Source organism: Ahaetulla prasina, chromosome 3 (genome assembly GCF_028640845.1).
Source record: "Ahaetulla prasina isolate Xishuangbanna chromosome 3, ASM2864084v1, whole genome shotgun sequence".
NCBI classification, from domain to species: Eukaryota; Metazoa; Chordata; class Lepidosauria; order Squamata; family Colubridae; genus Ahaetulla; species Ahaetulla prasina.
In genome coordinates, this window is record NC_080541.1 from 108544862 (window position 1) to 108564728 (window position 19867).

Sequence of the window (19867 nt, forward strand, 5' to 3'; positions counted from 1 at the left end):
ATAAATATATTTGTAAGAGAAGTTTCCAAATGTTAAAAGAAACATCAAGCATGTATTTAGAATAGCTTGTTTTTTTGGCTAATCAACATCCGAGGGGCAGTATCAAAAGAAAACAGTATTGTTAGCAAAAGTACAAAAATAGCACAGATACACACACACAAGTCGAGAATCTTTCTACAGAGAACTTTCTTTCTTGTTAAGTATCCTTTGACTCTATGCACCTTCAAAAAGGATTCAGAATAAATACCTCAGACTCTATATGAGCCCAGAAACTTTTGGCTATTTACATAAGCAGCCCAACTTTTTTAGACTTCTATGTAGCCTTGAAAATAGTTGTTTTAATAGTTCACTCCTTAATAGGATTCTTACAGTTACTGCATCCTTTTTTCAGGCTTGCATTAAGCCTAAAAAAAGTGAAGCTGATATCAGCAGAGAGACGCTGTGCTTGCATATTTCTTCTGAAACATTTTCAAAGCAGTGCAGAGTCTTATTATTCTTGCAAATAATTTCTATGACATGCAGAAATAATAATATAATTTAAACTAATTTGAAGCCAAATCAATCAATTTCTATTACAGTCATAGACCAGCTTTACAAATAAAAGCATTAAAAACAACAATAAGCCAATTATTATTTTGAAGCCAAAATTATAAGAAATTGGGTGTTATGAAAAATATGTTACAAAGTAAGTGAGACTTAGTTCGTCTTAAAAAGAGAACATTAATATTCCCCCTGAATTAGAAGCAGCTCTAGAATCTATAGGAAATCATTAGGTACGTTCATCTGTCATTTTGGGATCCAACAGATAGGAAGCATTTCAATGTTTTCAATGTACTGACCCCAGTGTATTAAAAGTTCAGGTCTTGATGGCGAAGATCAGTCTTGGACTCAATTCTGAGAAAACTGAGTGGCTGTGACTGCTTGGCACCCCTTAACAGGGAACATTTCAGCCATTGATCTTGGATGGGGTTGCCTCTTGGGGGTTTTCTTGGATCTGCAACTACTGTCAATGAGTAAATGGTAGCTCTGCGCAGATTCATCTTCCACACCACTTGTGCCCTTTCCTTGACTGGAAGGCCCTTAGGAAGGTCATTCATGCCCTAATCACTTCATGATTGGATATTGCAATATACTCTATGTGAGGGTCCCCTTGATGACCCTCATGAAGCTACGGCTGTTCAAAATGCAGTGGTACAAGCATTAATTAACTTCTCTTTATGCCCATGTTACAGCTGTGTTACAAACTGACCTGGTTGCCAACTGGCTTCCAAGTACAGTTCAAGGTGCTGGTTGTTATCTATAAAGCCCTTCATGGTTATCTGAGGAACTATCTATTTTCCATTGCTTCTCCCCACCCACTACATTCAGGCAGTGTCCTCCAGGAATCCTCAATTGAAAGTCATCTGATTAGAACAAGAAAGCATGTCTTCTTTGCCCCACACTCTAAAACACCATGGCCTCAGAGATAGGGACAACACCACCACCCATTCTTCTGGGGTTCTGGAAAACCCCTAAGGCCTGGCTCAGTTCCCAGGCTGAGGACAGTCTGTTGTTTTATTGGCAGGGCTGTTTTCAATACAGGCTGCCATGTCTTATTTCTTTTTTAAATTTTAATTGTATATTTGGTTATTGTCAGTTGTTCAGGGTTGTTCTTGTGGGTGGACATAAAATGATTGCATAAATGCCTCAGCCAGAAATATCAAAGAGATAATAGAAAATTATAGATTCTAGATTACCCAATCCAATGCTAGTTCCCAAAAACAAATCTCTTTGAAAGGGCTAATTAAAACATCACAAAGAAGAGAGCAGCTTTGGAGTCTACATAATACTTCTACTTGAAGTTAGGTGAAACAAAAGGGGAAAGAGGTGTAGGAGAGATTGAGAGAGAAGGAATGCTGCCATTTATGTTTTTCTGTGTGGTGTATGTTGTATGTGTGTGAGAAAAAAATAGGAATGGTTCAAATAAACTTTTTTTTGACTTCCATATTGTGTTATTTTTATTCATTTTTCTTTCATAGTATAATGGCATTTTAAAACCATATTGTGATTTCAGTTATAACATGTAGTTTGTTTCACTTCCTCAAAAGATATCTGCCACATTAGTTTTCAGATCTCTGCTAATTCCATTTGTTTTTTTTTATTTGGGAGTACCAGCCCACTTTAGAATACCCTCTTCTGATACTAACAATAGCCACACTGCTGCTTAGCACATTTTGTAAACCACTGGATAAATGCAACTGATAATAGTAATACAACTTATGCAAGCCTCATTGGGACAGTCATAAAGAAGGTAAATTGTGCTATATGTTCCTGTCAAGAGTCTATCTAATTCATTTTATTTCAAAGTATAAAGAAATTTTAGAATTAAACCCCTCTGTTTTTTCCCAAAATAAGATTAAAATTGTTTATAAATTTATTCATATATCAGAAATTTTGGAAATTATATGTTAGGAAAGTTTCCTTAACTTTTAAATCATGTGTACAGTAAACAGATTCTACAGACTCAAATAGCATGGGCCAATTAACGTTTACCTTTTAGGTTAATTTACCTAAAATTTACCTTCCATTGCCCTTTATTAATTTTTAGATCTAGTTCTGATTTTCTGTTCTTAATATAGGAGAATTAAGTGCTGGATCTCAGTTTTCAAGGTGCAATTATCCCAAGGACTACTTTTTAAAAATCCCATAACAATTTATACAGAGAAAAATGTAACATTCTATCTTCAACATAGTGTACAATATTCAGAAATTCTTTGTGCAACCACCCCAGTTTGATAAAAAAATGATTTCATTCTCCTATTTGTTTTTTTTTTCTGTTGATAGCTGCCCAATTATCCTTTTTATTAATACATATTCTGGAGAGATTGTTATTAGTCTGTCCAAGGAAAATTTCTAAGACTGGATAATGTGAAAACCTGCACTGATTGTCAACAGATGGACATTGATTGGGCTCTTCAGCTGAAAATAGTATGTGAAGCTTGCTTTATGAGTCTCACTGCAAAGGAACATCATTCCCCCACAGATAAAATTCATCTCTACCTTTTTACTTTTCCAAAAGGCCCTGTAGACATGCTTCTGTCAGCGGGCTTGGGGACTCTGCCTTGATATAACAGAATAATAGAGTTGGAAAGGATCTTGGAGATCTTCTGGTCCAACCTTCTGCTCAAGCAGGAGATCCTATACCATTTCAGATAAATGGTTGTCCAATCTCTTCTTAAAAACCTCCAGTGTTGGAGCACCCACAACTTCTGGAGGCAAGCCATTCCACTGGTTGATTGTTCTGTCAGGAAATGTCTCCTCAGTTCTAGATTGGTTTTTTTCTTGATTAGTTTCCATTCATTGCATATGGTTCCATCCACATGAAGTTGATCTAGATGGCATTGATCAGGTGGCTTTTTTGTGTTTGTCAATGATGGAGTGGGAGAGGAAGCTTAAATTTTGACTTTTAATTGCTGTATGTCATGTTATATGTTTCCCTACTTGTTATCCAAGAGATTCATTCTGGGCAGCGTAAATCCAGTAACCATAACAGTTGTAAGAATGAAATAGTGCTTTTTACTTGTGCTTTTACTCAGTGCTGCTGGTTCTGTTTTTTAAAAACATTTTTGTTATTTAAAGTGTGAATGCCTACTAATCCTATTGATTAACAGCACTGTTTAAAACCACATATATTATACCACTGAGTTGAAGGGAGCCTCCCTGAAGATTGTACTACATTTGGCAATTAGGCATCCCCTGGGCAACAGTGTTGTCACTGGCAAATCCTTTCAATCCAGAAGCACCTTTGTAGGTGCTTCCAACATGAATATAGACATCCCACTAGATTATATTATATAGTTATACATAAACAGCATCTCTAAATCACTAGAGCATATATTTTCTTTCACAGGGCTGGAGGGCACATCAGGAATGTTGTGTTGCAGTTGCTCTTGGAAGGCTGCTGCTATACAGGCTTCCTTATTCACAAGAGGGCACTAGAAGATAAAAGTTGTACTGAGATCTCAGGTTCTCACAATATTTGTTTTAAGCTAGCTATAAGAGCAACTAGTACTCTGCAGAACATTCAAATGAAATTAGAATAGTGTTTTTTTTCTAAATCTTCCTGGCTTGGAAGGCAACATTGTTATTTTTTCTACGATTGCAAACTGTTACATTTAACAAGTAATTAATCACATTTGTACAGAATGGGATTTTATATATCATGATTCTCATAATAATTTGTTTGGCATTATACAAAAGTATTCAGATTTAATTATATTTGATGAAATTGGAAAAATGGTTAAATTGAAAATAGAGTATGTGGGGGAGAAATGTATAAGGAACTTGAACTTCCCTGCTCCTTTCATAATTTGATAGAAATGTGTAAACAATAGAGGTGATGATACAGAAGATCCCAAAATCTCTCCAGATTGCGAGAGATTATTTAGACTATGTGCAGGAATCTTGCAAATCTGTACATAAAATTCTGTTTGTCAGCTAATGCACATGGGTATATAGTATGTGCTTATTTTAACATTGCAGCAGTTACATTCACTATGCTTCAACCTAGTCTTCACTCTACTCTGTAAAGATAATAGTCTGAAACTGAAGTCAAATTAGAGTTCAAGCCACTGAAGAAATTCTGGTGGAGGAAAATTGGAAGATTCACTTTCTCTACATTTTTGTAAGAACAAGCCACACATTTGAACCATAAGCCATGGCTTTGGAACAAACACAAAACCCTTTGTTTCATAATGAATTATTCTTCTGGAAAAAGCTAACATCACAAACAATCTGATTTAATAAGTTTCTGTGCAATGGTAATAAGAAAGCTTCCATATAAGGATGTCTACCTTTGAGATTACTCTAAGGTGCCTCCAGGTCTAGCATATGAGGTGGATTAGTACAAGGTTGGCCCTACCTGTGTTCTTCATCCAAAATCCTCTAAGCTATATAGGAGAATTTAGGCCACTTTACTTTAAACTTGGTCCAGTCTTTGCTAAACCTTTATTATGCCTGCACATCGTGACTATACATCGCTATGGTAATGTTCAGAGTAGAACTGAACTTAGTAACTCCTTAAACACACAGCAGAAGAATGAAGACTCCAAATCATTAAAGTTTGCTTTAAAAATATCATACAGCTAAGACCAATCAGTGAAAGAGAGAAGTGGAAAGAGACATACTGGAAAAGCTGGCCATTGCGAAGTTCTGACACTGGTCCCCTGTGAATTCATTCGGACACCTAACGAAAGAAAGAAAACCAGAAAGAGAGAAACAGGATAGCATGACATCCAAACAGGCTGAAATGAGGTCCTTTCTGATGCCAACTGAGTTCCCTTTTAAGATTTCTCCTGGTGTGTGTTTTTGGCTGGTCCCTTACCTGTGTTCCCTAAACCTTAATTAAGATAGTAATTGAAAAGAACACCCTCACTATGCAACTCTAAATCCAGTGTTGTACCCAGGAGGTTTTAAGTAGTATGATGATATAATTTTTGTCTTCAAACATACTTTGCTTAGGATCTGGCATGTACAATCGCAAAGGCAGTTTCTCCAAACATCTCTGTCCGAAGAATCCATTTGGACATCTGGAGGAGGAAAAGGGGACAAATCACAGAACAAGGCTGGCATCATCCTAGAGGCTATGGTTAGAAATAAAAGTGCACAGTGATGATTTCTGTTTTTTTTTATTTTAAGCTTCTCATGTAAGACATCTTAATTTAATCTTTTCTGATTTCCCTACGTCTTTCCATCTGCAATTATTCTCTCCTGATTTCTGAGTTTATAAACCTTGTAAGCACCCACAATTTGCAGAATCTGTTTCAGTTGTGTGACTTGAGAAAATTGCCACTCTCTCAAGTCTAAGATTAAAATGAACCTGATTTCCAGAAAGGAAGTACTGGAACATGAAGGAGTGTTCAATGTTCTGTCCGTTTTTTTAAAATTGAGGTCATCTGCAATGCACTCTTGGAACTGCCAGTTTTCCATTCACATTGTTTAAAGCTGGATTTCATATTGATATAATCAACTGACTAAGCAAAGTACATTATAGACGGATGGAAATATGTGAGGCTATCACAGGAGACTTTCACACCACCACCATTTTCACTTCTCAACAACAACAACAATTTATTATTACAGTCTTAGATCAGAGACCAGAACAAATAAAAGCACTCAGTATATATATACTTACATTTTCTAGTATACAATAATAAATAACAGCTAAAATCTATAATAAAATCCAGTATCAATTATACATGGTCTGACTATACGATAGTTGTAATTCCTAAACTGTGTGGCCTGTTGTAGGTTCAACGCTAAAAGGGAAATGACTAAGCAATGCAAGGGGTTTACCACAATTTTTATATAACATCGCTATGGTGGAGAAAACATGTGTTTGCGATGAATCCCCAGTGCTGCTGCGCAGAATCTGGCCACTTGCGCTGTAGTTACGGACTGTTCATCCTTAAGCAGCCACTGAAGATGGGTAGTGTCAGAAAAGCCAGGATACCTAACAATTATTGGCAGAATGTTTTTTTCCTAATCTCCCTATAAAAGGAACATCTAAGGAGCATGTGACCCACAGTCTCCACCTCTCCTGAGCTGCAGGGACAGTCTTTCTGTCAATGGTATCCTTTTATACTTGCCATACAGGATGGCCAATGGAAGCGGATGGCACCATGCGAGTGCAAATGTTTGCTGGTGGTTTTCTGACTCCAACTGACTAAAATAGCTGGCAGGAGCAACAACACATCTAATGGCATCTGGAGCCAGAAACAGCGGAGCTTTCCCTAAGTCCGCCTGCCTCTCGGTGTCCTCCAACCTTTGTCACAAGGTTTGTCTTGCTAGGTCGTAGTCCATCTTAAGTAGTAAAGCTGGGGAGAAGCCTAGTTTGGCAAGGTTGAACTCAACAGCATTGATCCATGATGAAGAGAACTTGTCTTGGAGGATTAATGGAGCAAGACCTTGAGGAAAGAAGTTAAGCTTTAGCCAGAGATTTAAGGACACTATACAGATTCTTGCTTCGACTTTTGTCAAATCTGTCTCCAGGCGCAGAGGTACATTTGAGACACAACACAGCATCTGGAGAATTGACCTAATGAATTTGGATTGAACTATTTCTAATGATGTAAAACATGAAGCTGACAGTCTGAGCAAGGTCCTATAAAGAAGCTGTGCTAGCCACTTGGCCAGAAAAAGCTTAATTGCAGCTGGGACATAATATCCTCCCTTTGTGCAGAAAAAGTTAAGAATGGTGCTCACTGATCTTTGGCCCAAGGCAGCTGCATATTCTCCATGTGCTTTTCACGAACCATTAGCCTGAATGACCACCCCCAGGTATTTGAAGGTGGTTACTTGCTCTATTTTGTGGCCAATTAGAAACCATGAATACAGTTTTGGCCTTTTTGCAAAAGCCATGATATTTGTTTTCTCATAATTTATGTCCAGTTTATTGTAATTACAATACTGGAGAAGGGCTTGCAAGGCCCTTGCAAGGGCTTTTAAGGCCTACTGGTGTCCTGGAGAGGAATGTCATCTGCATAGAGCAGGAGGGTGATGCTTCGGTCACCATTTTTTTGGGTGGGGGGTGATTTGGTTTGTTTAGCCATTTTACCATGTCACTTCTCAAACCCTTATAAGTAGTTTGAAGGTGATCTGTGATTATCTTCAAACTACTTATTATCTTATCATGTCTGATAATTTAGAAACATTGAGAACAAGAAGCATAAACTATTCCCGACCCATGATCTACTTTAGATCCACCATCAAAAAACATTCTCATGAAGTCACAGTTCAAACCCCAACTCTTTGTGACCTGAAGTCAGACATAAATACCATTGACAAGCCACAGTGCAGTGGCCTAACATATACCATATACCAAATGTGGCTTAACTGCACATTTGCAGTGCAGTGTCATAACATATACCTCTAGCTTGTACTTCTAGCTCCCTGAGGACACTAATTATGAAAAGAAAAGAGTTTACTGCAACAGAAGAAATGGAATCACAGCACGTTAAAAATGGGGGGGGGGGGTGCGTACTGTTAGATTTCTAGCAATTTCAGCTACATTAAGCTGAGAACAGAACAGAACAGAATAGCAGAGTTGGAAAGGATCTTGGAGGTCTTCTAGTCCAATCCCCTGCTTAGGCAGGAAACCCTACAACACTTCAGACAAGTGATTAAATTAGCTTAGCTCTCTAATGTTGTTGATAATGACAGAAGTGTAGAGTTCAATTTAAAATGTTCATAAAACTAACTATATCTGATCAACCAACCAACCATAAAACTAACTGTATCTGACCAACCAACCAACCAACCATAAAACTAACTGTATCTGACCAACCAACCAACAAAACCACAAATAAATAGTTGTAGGCCAAAAGTGCATGAAAAAGAAAAGTTGTTTTTCTGAAAACTGAAGTGCCATGCATTTTTCAGAAGACATCTCTTAAGACCTTGACATTCTTACCAAAGAGAAGGTCTCTTTTGGAGTTATACTTTATGTCTAAGTAATCGTGCATAGGATTATACTTTTGGCTTTGTAACATATTAAAATGCATTTTCTGGGCAAGTTGAAAAACTTTACACATATATTCTTTATATCAGGAATAACTGCCGGGGGAAGAATGAGTGACTTCATAAGCTATATTTTGAAACACAGGACTTAAATCACTTTCAATATGATTTTATTTTCTACCAAATAAATGCAACAATTTTGAATGAAATAACTATTCCTTCATTTCTTCTATATGCTTCACAAACATTTCAGAAAACTATACCACAGATTGTTTCATTCAAGTTTATGATTTCATTACTTCCATTCCAGCCATGACAGAATCGAATTTTAGCAACCAGTATCTTAGGCTTTGAATCAACCAAATTAAAGTTTCTCCTGTGAACATCCTTCCTACAAATTCTCAGGAAGACAATGCTGCAGGACAAAATTCCATCAAAAATATTGTGATACCGACTTCCGGGTGGCTCCACCTCTTCGCTGAGCCCTAATTAAAGGGGCTCCGCACTGAACATCGTAAAAGCCAGGAAAAGCCGGCTTTAATCTTTTTCTCTGGATGAAAGAGGAAAGATAAGAGCAGCAGGAAATGTTGGTAGACCTCCCCAGAGGCTTTGTTTTAATTAAGCAGAGCTTCGAAGGGTCGACGGGTCCCATAAATATTCCTGCCATTCTCCGACTTCAGTGCGCTCCTGCAAAAGCAGGAAAAGAAGAAAGTGTCCATCTCTGCTAATTGTCTTATCTTTATGGATCTCTTTAAGCAGACGGAATGAGTGCCAGCGGACAATTATTGGATTGCAAGTATTTTTGACTTCCTGACTTCTACCTTCTAAAAAAGAGAAACTTTTTTTTCCCTTTGTTCTAATTGACTCTTAAAGATGGCGCCTGAACGGGAGTGAAGTGACGAATGGAATTTTAAACAGTCTGTCCAACTAAGAAGATAAGAAATGTTATGTGTGGATTTTAATGAAGTGAACTGAGCTCTCCTATACTTAAAGGGGAAAAGAGAAGTTTCTAGACTTATATTTTGTGAATTTTAAAACTGAAATGGCTACTAAACCACCTAAGACTGGGGGCAGAAGGGGTTCTGAACCAGCTTTAGAAGATCTGATTAAAGAGCAAGGGAAAGTGTCTGAGGAAAGGTTTAAGGAGATTATGGATAATAATGAGAAAATAAGAGAAGAAATAAAAGAGAATAATAAAAAAATAAGAGAAGATATCTTGATGGCTTTTCAAGGTTTGGCAAAAAGACTGGAGGTGGTGGAGGAGGAGGTGCAAGAAATTGTTCAGTCAAATCAACAAATAGAAAATAAAATGGGGGGAATGCAAATCAAATTGGATAAAATGAAGATCAAGTGGTGGTGATGCAGTATAGAATGATGGAAGGAGCTCTGAGAATTAGAGGTTTGAATGAGGACAAAGGGAAGATTTAAAAAATTTTATCAGAAGCTCTGGCTGAATTTATTGAACTTGATCCACAAGAGGTTGCTTATCAAATTGACAAAATTTATAGAGTTAATTCTTGGATTGCTAGGCAAAAGAAACTTCCTAGAGACATTGTGGTTTATTTTTGAAAAGAACAGTGAGGAATCAAATTTTGCAAGTTGCTTTTCAGAAAAACTTGAAAATAGGGAACAGGAGTTGAAGGTTTTGAAAGAGATCCTCCCAAGATGTTAAGGGATAGAAAGGACTTTACATTTTTACACAAGAACTTAAGAAATACCAGATTCAATTTAGATGGGAGGTTCCAGTTGGCTTGACAGTGTATTATCAGGAAGGAGATATCGTATTGACACAGTGCTTAAGGCCAAAGATTTTCTTTCTACAGTGCTGAAATTTGAAATAGAAATAATAGAAAAAGAATTCAAGAGACTCAAATGGGTGTGGAAGCTGAGGTGATTCCAGTGATGTTACCATCAGAGGAACAACCACAAGAACAAAGACTGACGAGGGAGCCCTTAAGCGTAAAGAAAAGGAGCAACAAACTCAAAGTAAAGTTCAGGATTCTGCTACAGAAGCGGTGGGAGGAGCACGGCCAAGATACGGGAGGACGATCTTCAGTTGATTGCTCAAAGGCTTCAGCAGCCCAGTAATGGCAAATAAAATCTTGACTTGGAATGTCAATGGTTTGAACTCAGCTCAGAAGAGAAGAAAAATATTTCATTATTTGAAACAATTTAAAATGATGTTATTTGCTTACAAGAAACGCATATTAAATTATCAGATCAAAAGTACCTAATAAACTCAAAGTTAGGTAAACATTTTGTTGCTTCAGCTTTGGAGAAAAACATGGCATAGTGGTTTATTTGAGAAAAGATATACCAGCCAAGTTAATAGAGGCAGATATTCATGGAAGATATATTGCTATTGAACTTACAATAGAAACAAAAGGACTCTCTTGCTTGGTATATACGCACCCAATCAGCAACAAGAAAAATTTTATAGAATGTTATATGATAAGTTGATCTATGGGATTATAAATCGTGTATTATATTGGGAGATTGGAATGGAGTAATAGATACGAAAGGACAAGAGAATTTCTTCCAAGAAGATACCTGCACATGCAAAGCTGCCTAAATCCTTTTTGATATGATAGAAGATTTTGAGTTAAGAGATGTATGGAGACTGGAATTTGGAGGAAAGAGACTATACTTTTTCTCTGATAGGCATCAATCCTTCTCACGTATTGATTTTATTTTAATTTCTAATGATTTGCTTTTTAGGGTGAAGAAAACTAAGATATTTCCAAGATGTTTGTCTGATCATAGTCCTGTTTGGATGGAATTGCAATATGGAAAAGAGGGTAGAAGAACTTGGAGATTAAATGAAAATTTGTTTAGATATCAGGATAATGTAAATCAATGTAAAAAGCAGATGAAAGAATTTTTTGATTATAATTTGAATAATGAAACATCGATAGAAATGGTTTGGGACTGCAGTAAAGCTTTTATGAGAGGTGTATTAATATATCTTAATAATAGACAGAGAAATAAGCAACAAAGACAGCTGAGGTATTTAGAAGAGGAAATTTATAAGAAACAACAATTATTAATACATAATCCACATGATCAAAAACTTAAAGATGCAATAAAGTTACTACAGAATCAATTTAATATGATAATGGCTGATCAGGTGGCAACAAATATACAATATGCCAAACATAATACTTTTGTAACGCAAATAGACCTGGTAGGTGGTTAGCATACACTTTAAGGAAAAGACAAAACAACATACTATAGAAAAATAGAATACAAAGGTAAAGAGATATCAACAGGATAAAATTAAAAAAGGTTTTTTAGAATATTATACAAATTTATATCCTAAAGATAATATATTGAATAGGGATATTGATAATTATTTGAAGGAATATAAGGTTAAAAATTTAACTTTAGAACAAACGGATGAATTGAATCGGCCTATAACCTCGGAAGAAATTATTTTGGTAATTAAACAATTAAAATGGGAAAACTCCTGGTACAGATGGGCTCACAGTTAGTTATTATAGGAATTTACAGGATGAGATGTTAGGTCCACTTAAGGAATTATTTAATCAGATACAACTAGGAGAATTCCCCTCATGGAGAACCTCTTTTATTTCATTGATACCAAAGAGGAACAGGATTGTTCTAAACCTGGGAATTATAGGCCAATCTCACTTTTAAATAATGATTATAAGATTTTGTTAAAATAATAGCTAATAGATTAATGTTGATTCTGCAGCGAAGAATTCATAATGATCAATCTGGATTTATAAAAGGGAGACAGATGAGGAATAATGTTAGGCAGATTGTTAACTTACTGGAGTACTTAGAAAAGAAAAATTTTATTCCAGCAGCATTTATTTTTCTCGATGCAGAGAAAGCTTTTGATCGATTGCATTGGGATTTTTTATTTAAATTAATAGAAAAGATGCAATTTGGAGATGGTTTTTTAAGAATAATTAGGGCAATTTATGGAGAGCAAACAGCACAGATTATAATCAATGGTAGCTTAACAGAACCTTTTAAGATTGCGAAAGAACAAGACAGGGATGTCCTTTATCACCATTATTGTTTATTTTAACTCTAGAACCATTATTGGATAAAATACGAAGTAAAGGAGATAGAGGAATTAGAGTTAGACAGTATGAATATAAGTTAAGAGCTTTTGCAGATGATTTGGTGATTACTTTAACAAACCCTATAAATTCTAGTAAATCTTTGTTGGAAATAATTGATCAATATGGGAATGTTTCAGGGTTTAAGGTAAATCAGAAAAGACAAAAGTGATAATAAAAATATGGCCAGACAACAGAAAGAAAAACTAGAGGAAGTAACAGGATTTGAAATTGTAAAGAAGGTTAAGTACTTAGGGGTTTATATTACGTCAAATGTGAAATTGTATAAGAATAACTATGAGGTTTTATGGCAAAAAGTTCAGAAGGAGTTGATTGTTTGGAAAAAATTGCAATTATCATTACTGGGGAGAATTGCTGCTATTAAAATGAATGTTTTACCTAGATTTTTATTCCTCTTTCAGATGATACCAATAATTAAGAAAGATAAGAATCTTGAGGAATGGCAGAAGGGAATTAACAAATTTATATGGGAAGGTAAAAAAGCTAGGGTTAAAATGAAAATAATTCAAGATTCTCGGAAAGGGAGGTTTAAAAATGCCTAATTTTAAATTATATTATGAAGCAGCTGCTCTCTCTGCAATAAGTGATTGGTTTAATTTAACGGAGGACAGAATTTTGAATATAGAAGGTTATGATTTGCTATATGGATGGCATGCATATTTAATTTATGACAAAAAAGTGGATAAGGCCTTTAAAAATCATGTGCTAAGAAATGCCCTTCTGTGTTTGGAAAAATACTCTTATAAACTAAATTATAAGGTTCCTATATGGGCAAGTCCTAGACATACAGTAGAAAATATAAACATAGAACAGAATCAGGAAATGATTACATATAAAGATCTTTTGTATACTGAAAGAGGTAATTTGCAGTTAAAATCTCTGCAAGTATTAAGAGAGGAAGGGAAAAATTATACTTGGTTTCAATATGAGCAACTACGTGCTAGATGGAAGGAGATCAGAAAATTGGTATAGAGCAGAACGAGGGAAATTTGGTAAAGCAAATTAGAAATCAGTCTCAGGAGCATATAAAGAGATTGTATAATGTGTTACTTGAAATAGATTCTGAAAGGGACTTGGTAAAGGACTGTATGATAAAGTGGGCACAAAATTTTCAGGAGCCAATATTATTGGAAACGTGGGAAAAATTTGGGTTAGAAATGTTAAATTCACGCAGGCACAGAATCTGAGGAAAATTTTATAAAATGTTTTATAGATGGCATCTAGATCCTAAAAATTATCGTGTATGTATCCAGAAATGCAAGCAAAATGTTGGAGATGTAATTGTGATGACGCTACATATTTTCACATTTGGTGGACTTGTAAGGACATAAAGGCCTTTTGGATAAAAATTTGGTGGATTTTACAAAATGTTCTGAAAAGAAGATAAAGTTCCTGCCGCAATTTTTCTTGTTGGGAATTATTACGGATTGTACAGTAATTGAGACTAAATTGATTTTAAATCTAATAACTGCAGCAAGATTACTAATAGGACAATATTGGAAGAAAAAGAAGTACCAACAATAGAAGAATGGATATTGAAAGTTGCCAATTTGGCTGAGATGGCGAAGATATCAGCCTTTTGAAAGACAATACGCAAGAAAGATACTTAAAGGAATGGAAAAATGGATTGACTATATTCAACGTAGATATCAGACTAAGAGTTATCAGACTGTTTTGAATGATTATGATGTATTATTTTGATTGCTTTTGGGGAAGTTAGGAATTGATGATTGTAGGGTATAATTAAGTTGGGACGAAAATTTTTAGCATATGTTTGTTTTATTTTTAACTATACCTTGTGCTCGTTCCGGGAAGTCGGGGGGGGGGGAGGGGGGTTGCGAAGGGAGGGCGCGGGGAAAGGGGGGAAAAAATTTTTGTAAAACTTTTTGAATAAAAAAAAAAAAAATATTGTGATACCAATGAGGTCCAACGTATCATTGTCATTTGCTTTTTAAAGTAGCTTTTGGAAGGCTATTATTCAGATTTGTATAAAATACAGATCCATCCTCTATTTTACATATGTAATACATATGTATTACATATGTATTACATATACAGAAGATTAGCAAAATACAAAAAACAATGTACTCTTTTTTATTTGCATACATTTTTCCAATCATTCAATTCATTAATAAAGAATATTGGCAGAATGCTCTCACTTGAAGGAAAAAGCAAAATATGGATCTGGCCAAATGGATCTATGATTCTTGTTCTGATTAAAGATTAGAATAAAAACATGAAGGGAATGGTGCAGTACTGTACATTCAATTCATGGGAGTCTCAAACGCATATTAAAATGTATTATTTAACTGTTTTCCTTCAGGAGGAAGAGCAATATACATATAAAAAAAATAACAAAAGCAACAACAATAATAATTTTTAAGAGCTTCATTTTGAAAGTTCATATTTTGAATCCTTACAGAAAATAATTGCTACAGCATGTGAGAAATTACAAGCAAAAACGTAGTTGTTAAAAACACGAGGACTGGGCTAAGCACCTACAGTATTTTATTGAATAAATTGACATGATTTTAAAACTACCCATTATTCTTCCCTTTTGAAGACATGTAAGAACCATCTTGAAAATCAGACTGAATAAAAAAGTAGGTGATGCTATCGGTAATTCAAAAATCAGAACAGAGTGACAGTTCACTTGGCAGACACAATAATCAATTATTTTGTGCTCTAGAAGAACCATCATAATGAATTCAGAAACATGCTTCTTTCCCATTTATTCTCAATAGCTACCTTTTTTAAAACTTAAATTGTAGTTTAGCATGTTTGCACACATCTGTTTCGTCTCTTTTTTTCCTTTGTGTTTCTTCTTTTTCCTCCAACACAACCCCACTACTACAGCAAGCATTTTGGGGCAAAAACCTCAATCTCTTTTTCTTTCCTTTTTTTTTTTTTTTTTTAGTAAAGCATAAATGTTTCCCTCTGTTTCTGGCATAGGATCATATAACTATGGGCTGAGATTATTAGAACATGTTGGATTTGTATCAATGGAATAAATATGAAGCAGTTTTCTAAAAAGGAGAAAAAGCCAGAAATATAATTGTTGAATATCTGATACTATATCAAATGCAAAATAACTCTAATAGTCTAAGAGGGGACATTTAAGTTGTATTTTAATAAAGAAAGGAAAAGGAAATTCTAGAAACCAAAAGAGTAGGATGGGAGAGAAAACGAAAATCATATTGAAAAAGGAAATGTGTGTTTCCTTAATAAGTCAAACACAAACATCTAGGGAAGATTTCAAGGTTCTTGAAGTAGCTAGTTACAGAAAGTAGTTCCCAATTCTGAATGTGTTTGTATAAATCAAAATTATCAAATCCACTTAAAATATCTTTTTTTATAGAAATTCCATGACAGTGGGGATATATAGAAACATTTCACTATTCTGACTAAATATTTTTAAGTATATAAATAATATATTCTTTCTTTGGAGGTATTTTCAAAAGAAAATACATCAAAAGAAAGCTCATTGACAACTTTGTTTCAGTCTCTATTGCTTCTTTTTCTTTTTACTCTAAGGCATTCTCTGCTGACCTATGAAAACTCACATGGCAGAATGATATGGAACCAAAGCAAATCCTCACAGACAAACCTATCCATAAGCCACAATGCATGTTCCATGTCAAGCAAATTTTGCTCTGAATTTCAGAGATGGATAATGAGAGCTATATTGATTCCTTTGGCAGGCTCCAGAATCAAAACAAAACAGTTAATTGAATAGATAATGGAACACATTTGTATATAAAACCAATCAAGTTTTATATCTTTCATAAATTTCACTGAAAGCAATGAATAAAACAATGTTATTTTTTAAAAAATATATGAAAATATTATATTTGTGGTGTTCCAAATGTCCTTTCTTCATTGTGGTAGGAGGTTAGAAATTCAGAAGATTACTTAGCTTTCTTTATGGAAGAGAATGCTGGAATTTTTCATAACAACTTTTTATTATAAAATATGCAAGTGAACAGAAAAACAATTTCTGTCAAAAACAATCTCAGCCTCAACAAAATAGATGCACACCTTCTGCTGCTCTAAAATCTTATAAATCCCCTGCTGACACAAAGTAATACATTTATAATACAACTATCGTATAAAAGTAGAGAAGATGAGGAAAATGAAATGAAATGGGTGTACCAAAAATACGATCAAGCATTCTTTGAAACAGTTCTATCAATTAAAATAAATTAGTATTGTTAATAATGAATCATAAACACTCAGCAAATTGCTTTCAAGCACATCTTCACACTTCCATTAAACTTTTTTATATTTTCACATATAGCATACTTCCAGGCTCAATTTGGAAAGCATTTCAGGGAGCTGGTTCTACTCTAGTACAGAGTGTGAGTGACAAAACCACTCAAATTCTATGGAGCTACCTAAAGGAAATAGCATGTATGTAACAACTGGTTAAATTAATGATATCATCAGATTATGAGAAGAAATTCAGTCTAAAATTGCAGGAGTCAATCAGTTTTCTGCAAAAAGCCCAGCAGATCAAAAGGGATGAGGAGTTACTTGAAAATCATGAAAGCTGAACATCAAATTTACCTGCTATAAGATTCTATCAAATTAGCGGTTCTGGTAAGTGAGGATAATAGCTTATGAAAAAATGTTCTGGAAAAATAGTTCTGTTTAGTTCTATTCCATTTCTACTCACTAGCTGATCCTATGACATCATTTCCTATAATGTTGATCTTTAATTTATTTAAACTGTTTATTTTAATATTTAATATTTTAATGTTTTGTACTTGTTTTTACAATGTTGTAAACTGCCCCAAGTTGCTCATCACTGAGATCTATCCTGGATTAATGATATATCCTAGATAATTATAAATCATATAGTAAAGTGATGATTTCTCAGTATTACACTCCAAGTAAATGATCAATTGAGGAGAAGAACAATAACTATGGCATCAGTCAAACATGTTAATCAGGAGTGACTACACAATATTAAATATTGTGCATTTTTAAAAATGCATTCTTGACTGATTACATTTAAATGTAATTAAGAGGCTATCTGTCCTCTAGCTATGGCTCAGTTAGATCTTTGCCTTGACACTTTTTATTTAATTCCTTTGAGTTGAATGAATTTCATGTCATAATGCCAGATCAGAACTTTATAGGCTCCTCAGAAAGCATTAAGAATCCTTTACAATGCTTGTTGATTATCTTCAAACCTTTCCAAACATTTTTCATATTCCTATGGTCTTCTGCATTTTTGGGTGGGGCATTGTTATCAAACAATTTGAAACCTGTTCTTGGTTAATCTTTTGCATCTCTCATTTTAGAATATTTGAGGAAATCTTTAATTATCATAACTTCTCCTATCAACATATATCAAATATTCTCTCCACTTACTTTAAACTATATTAAGCCCATCTTCTCCCATTCAGAAACATCATTAAAAAAATATTTCATATGAGATCACATTCAAGAAACCTTTAAAAACTGGTTGACCATAGAAAGTCATTTCTTAATTTGCACCATGACTTTTAGCATTTCAAAGAAGCATAAGAACTAACCAATTTACTAATATTGCCATTAAAAAGTTGTTGAAAATACAAATTTTGTGAATAACATTAAATTTCTAGGCAGATTTGCAATAATTGGGCACATTGATTAATTGTGAAGGGTAAGAAAATAAAAAGAAGTAAAGCTGGACATTTTGACAAAATGATATAATGAGGCAGAGAAAAAACAATTTGAAAATGTATGGCAAGGTTGCAGAAAAGAATTTCCATTCTTTGGTTTAAAACAAGTTATTTATTTATATATTAATTATTTTCTTAACTCAATTTAAAGAAAGTGAAAGATGATAGCAATATCCTTTACAATGGTCTGATCCAAAATGTGCTGTGAGTTTGGCAATAATCTTAGTAAAAGAGGTATATAAGATTGTTGGGGGCAATATGCTGACTTGTAAACCACTTAGAGAGGGCTGTAAAGCACTGTGAAGCAGTATATCATTCTGTATTACTATCAACAAGAAGACAACTATCCTGATAAATGACCAGCCAGAAAAATATAATCTCCAAATGATTCACTATGCAACTTTATTCAAGCCCACTTGGAAATAAATTTTGGGTTCTACCCCTAGAAACATTTACAGAGGAACTCAGCATCACTCTCCATAGACTTTTACTTGACAAGCTAGGAACACCAGCCATAACTGCTGTTAGAATCTTCAGCAACAGAAAATTGCGATGAAATGTATCCTGAATCCTATTTGTACACTTAGTTTTCAAACACTTATCTTATGGGAAGCCTCAAGAAATGGCAGCTTTCAGTTACTGCCTTTAGTTACTGCTTTACATTAGATGCATTTTTAAGCAGAAATTTAGAGGTGAAAGTGTTTCATTCTTTTCCCTATAAAACCTAGAATTATTATGTTTCTTATTTCCCCCTTGTTTTATTTCATAATTACCAATGTTGATTATAGATAAATAAAAGTAGAAATAAAAGAAATCAATGTGTTTTGCTGATATTTTTGTTGTGCTATTGTGCTATGTTGATTATGACTGTGACTGGGCAACCAAATTTGGACTGCAAAAATATAGATTGTCAAAGAATGGCAGAAAAGAGTGAGGACTTTCTCTGCTTCCATCTAATGCCCATCCAAATTTTACAGTCCAGAAATTTGGGCTGAATGATGGAGTGGGACTGGTTTATGAATAATCAAGTTTTGTTTTTGTTTTTTGTTAAAAAGATGATGCTATTGCAGGTAGCTAGGTTGTAGGGAAAAGGGAAACAAGTCACCCTTGAGTTGTAGAAAGAACATGGAGATGGGGGAGAAAGTGGGGCATTGTTTTTAATGATCCAGAACAAATGAATTGAGAAAGAAATTTTCTACAGATCGAGCTAAACAAAATTGAAAGTAATGGAAACAGTAGCCATGTTATTACAGTCAACATCTCCTCTTAACTAATTTTATCGCCAAATACCCACCAATACAACATTGTTCTTTTGCATATAACATTTATTCTATTGAACTGCAAAGATACCTTTGAATTGGAGAAAAGAAACATTTTTCTCTTACCTACATGATAGCTGATTTATGCCTTCAATATAATAGCACACTCCACCATTCACACAATAGGATTTCACGGTTTCATTGCATTGTCTAGTATGTCCAGGCCCAGAAGGCAGAGTTGTGGTTACTGTGAAGAAAAGGAGATTTGTTACATCACTATTTTGCCTTTTGATTTCTTAAGTATGCTACATTTCATTTATTTATTTCTATT

At 34.5% G+C, this 19867-nt stretch overlaps 1 protein-coding gene across 1 annotated transcript in view; it reads right to left on the reverse strand.

Annotated features, from left to right (window-relative positions):
- The window catches only part of NRG2 (neuregulin 2), a 287139-nt gene that overhangs the window by 33702 nt on the left and 233570 nt on the right, over positions 1–19867 (reverse strand). The window contains exons 4-5 of the mRNA XM_058176612.1: positions 19663–19783; positions 5166–5224 (exon numbers count right to left, since the gene is read on the reverse strand). Coding sequence (XP_058032595.1) covers positions 5166–5224; positions 19663–19783 — 180 coding nt within the window. The remainder of the gene's footprint in view (positions 1–5165; positions 5225–19662; positions 19784–19867) is intronic.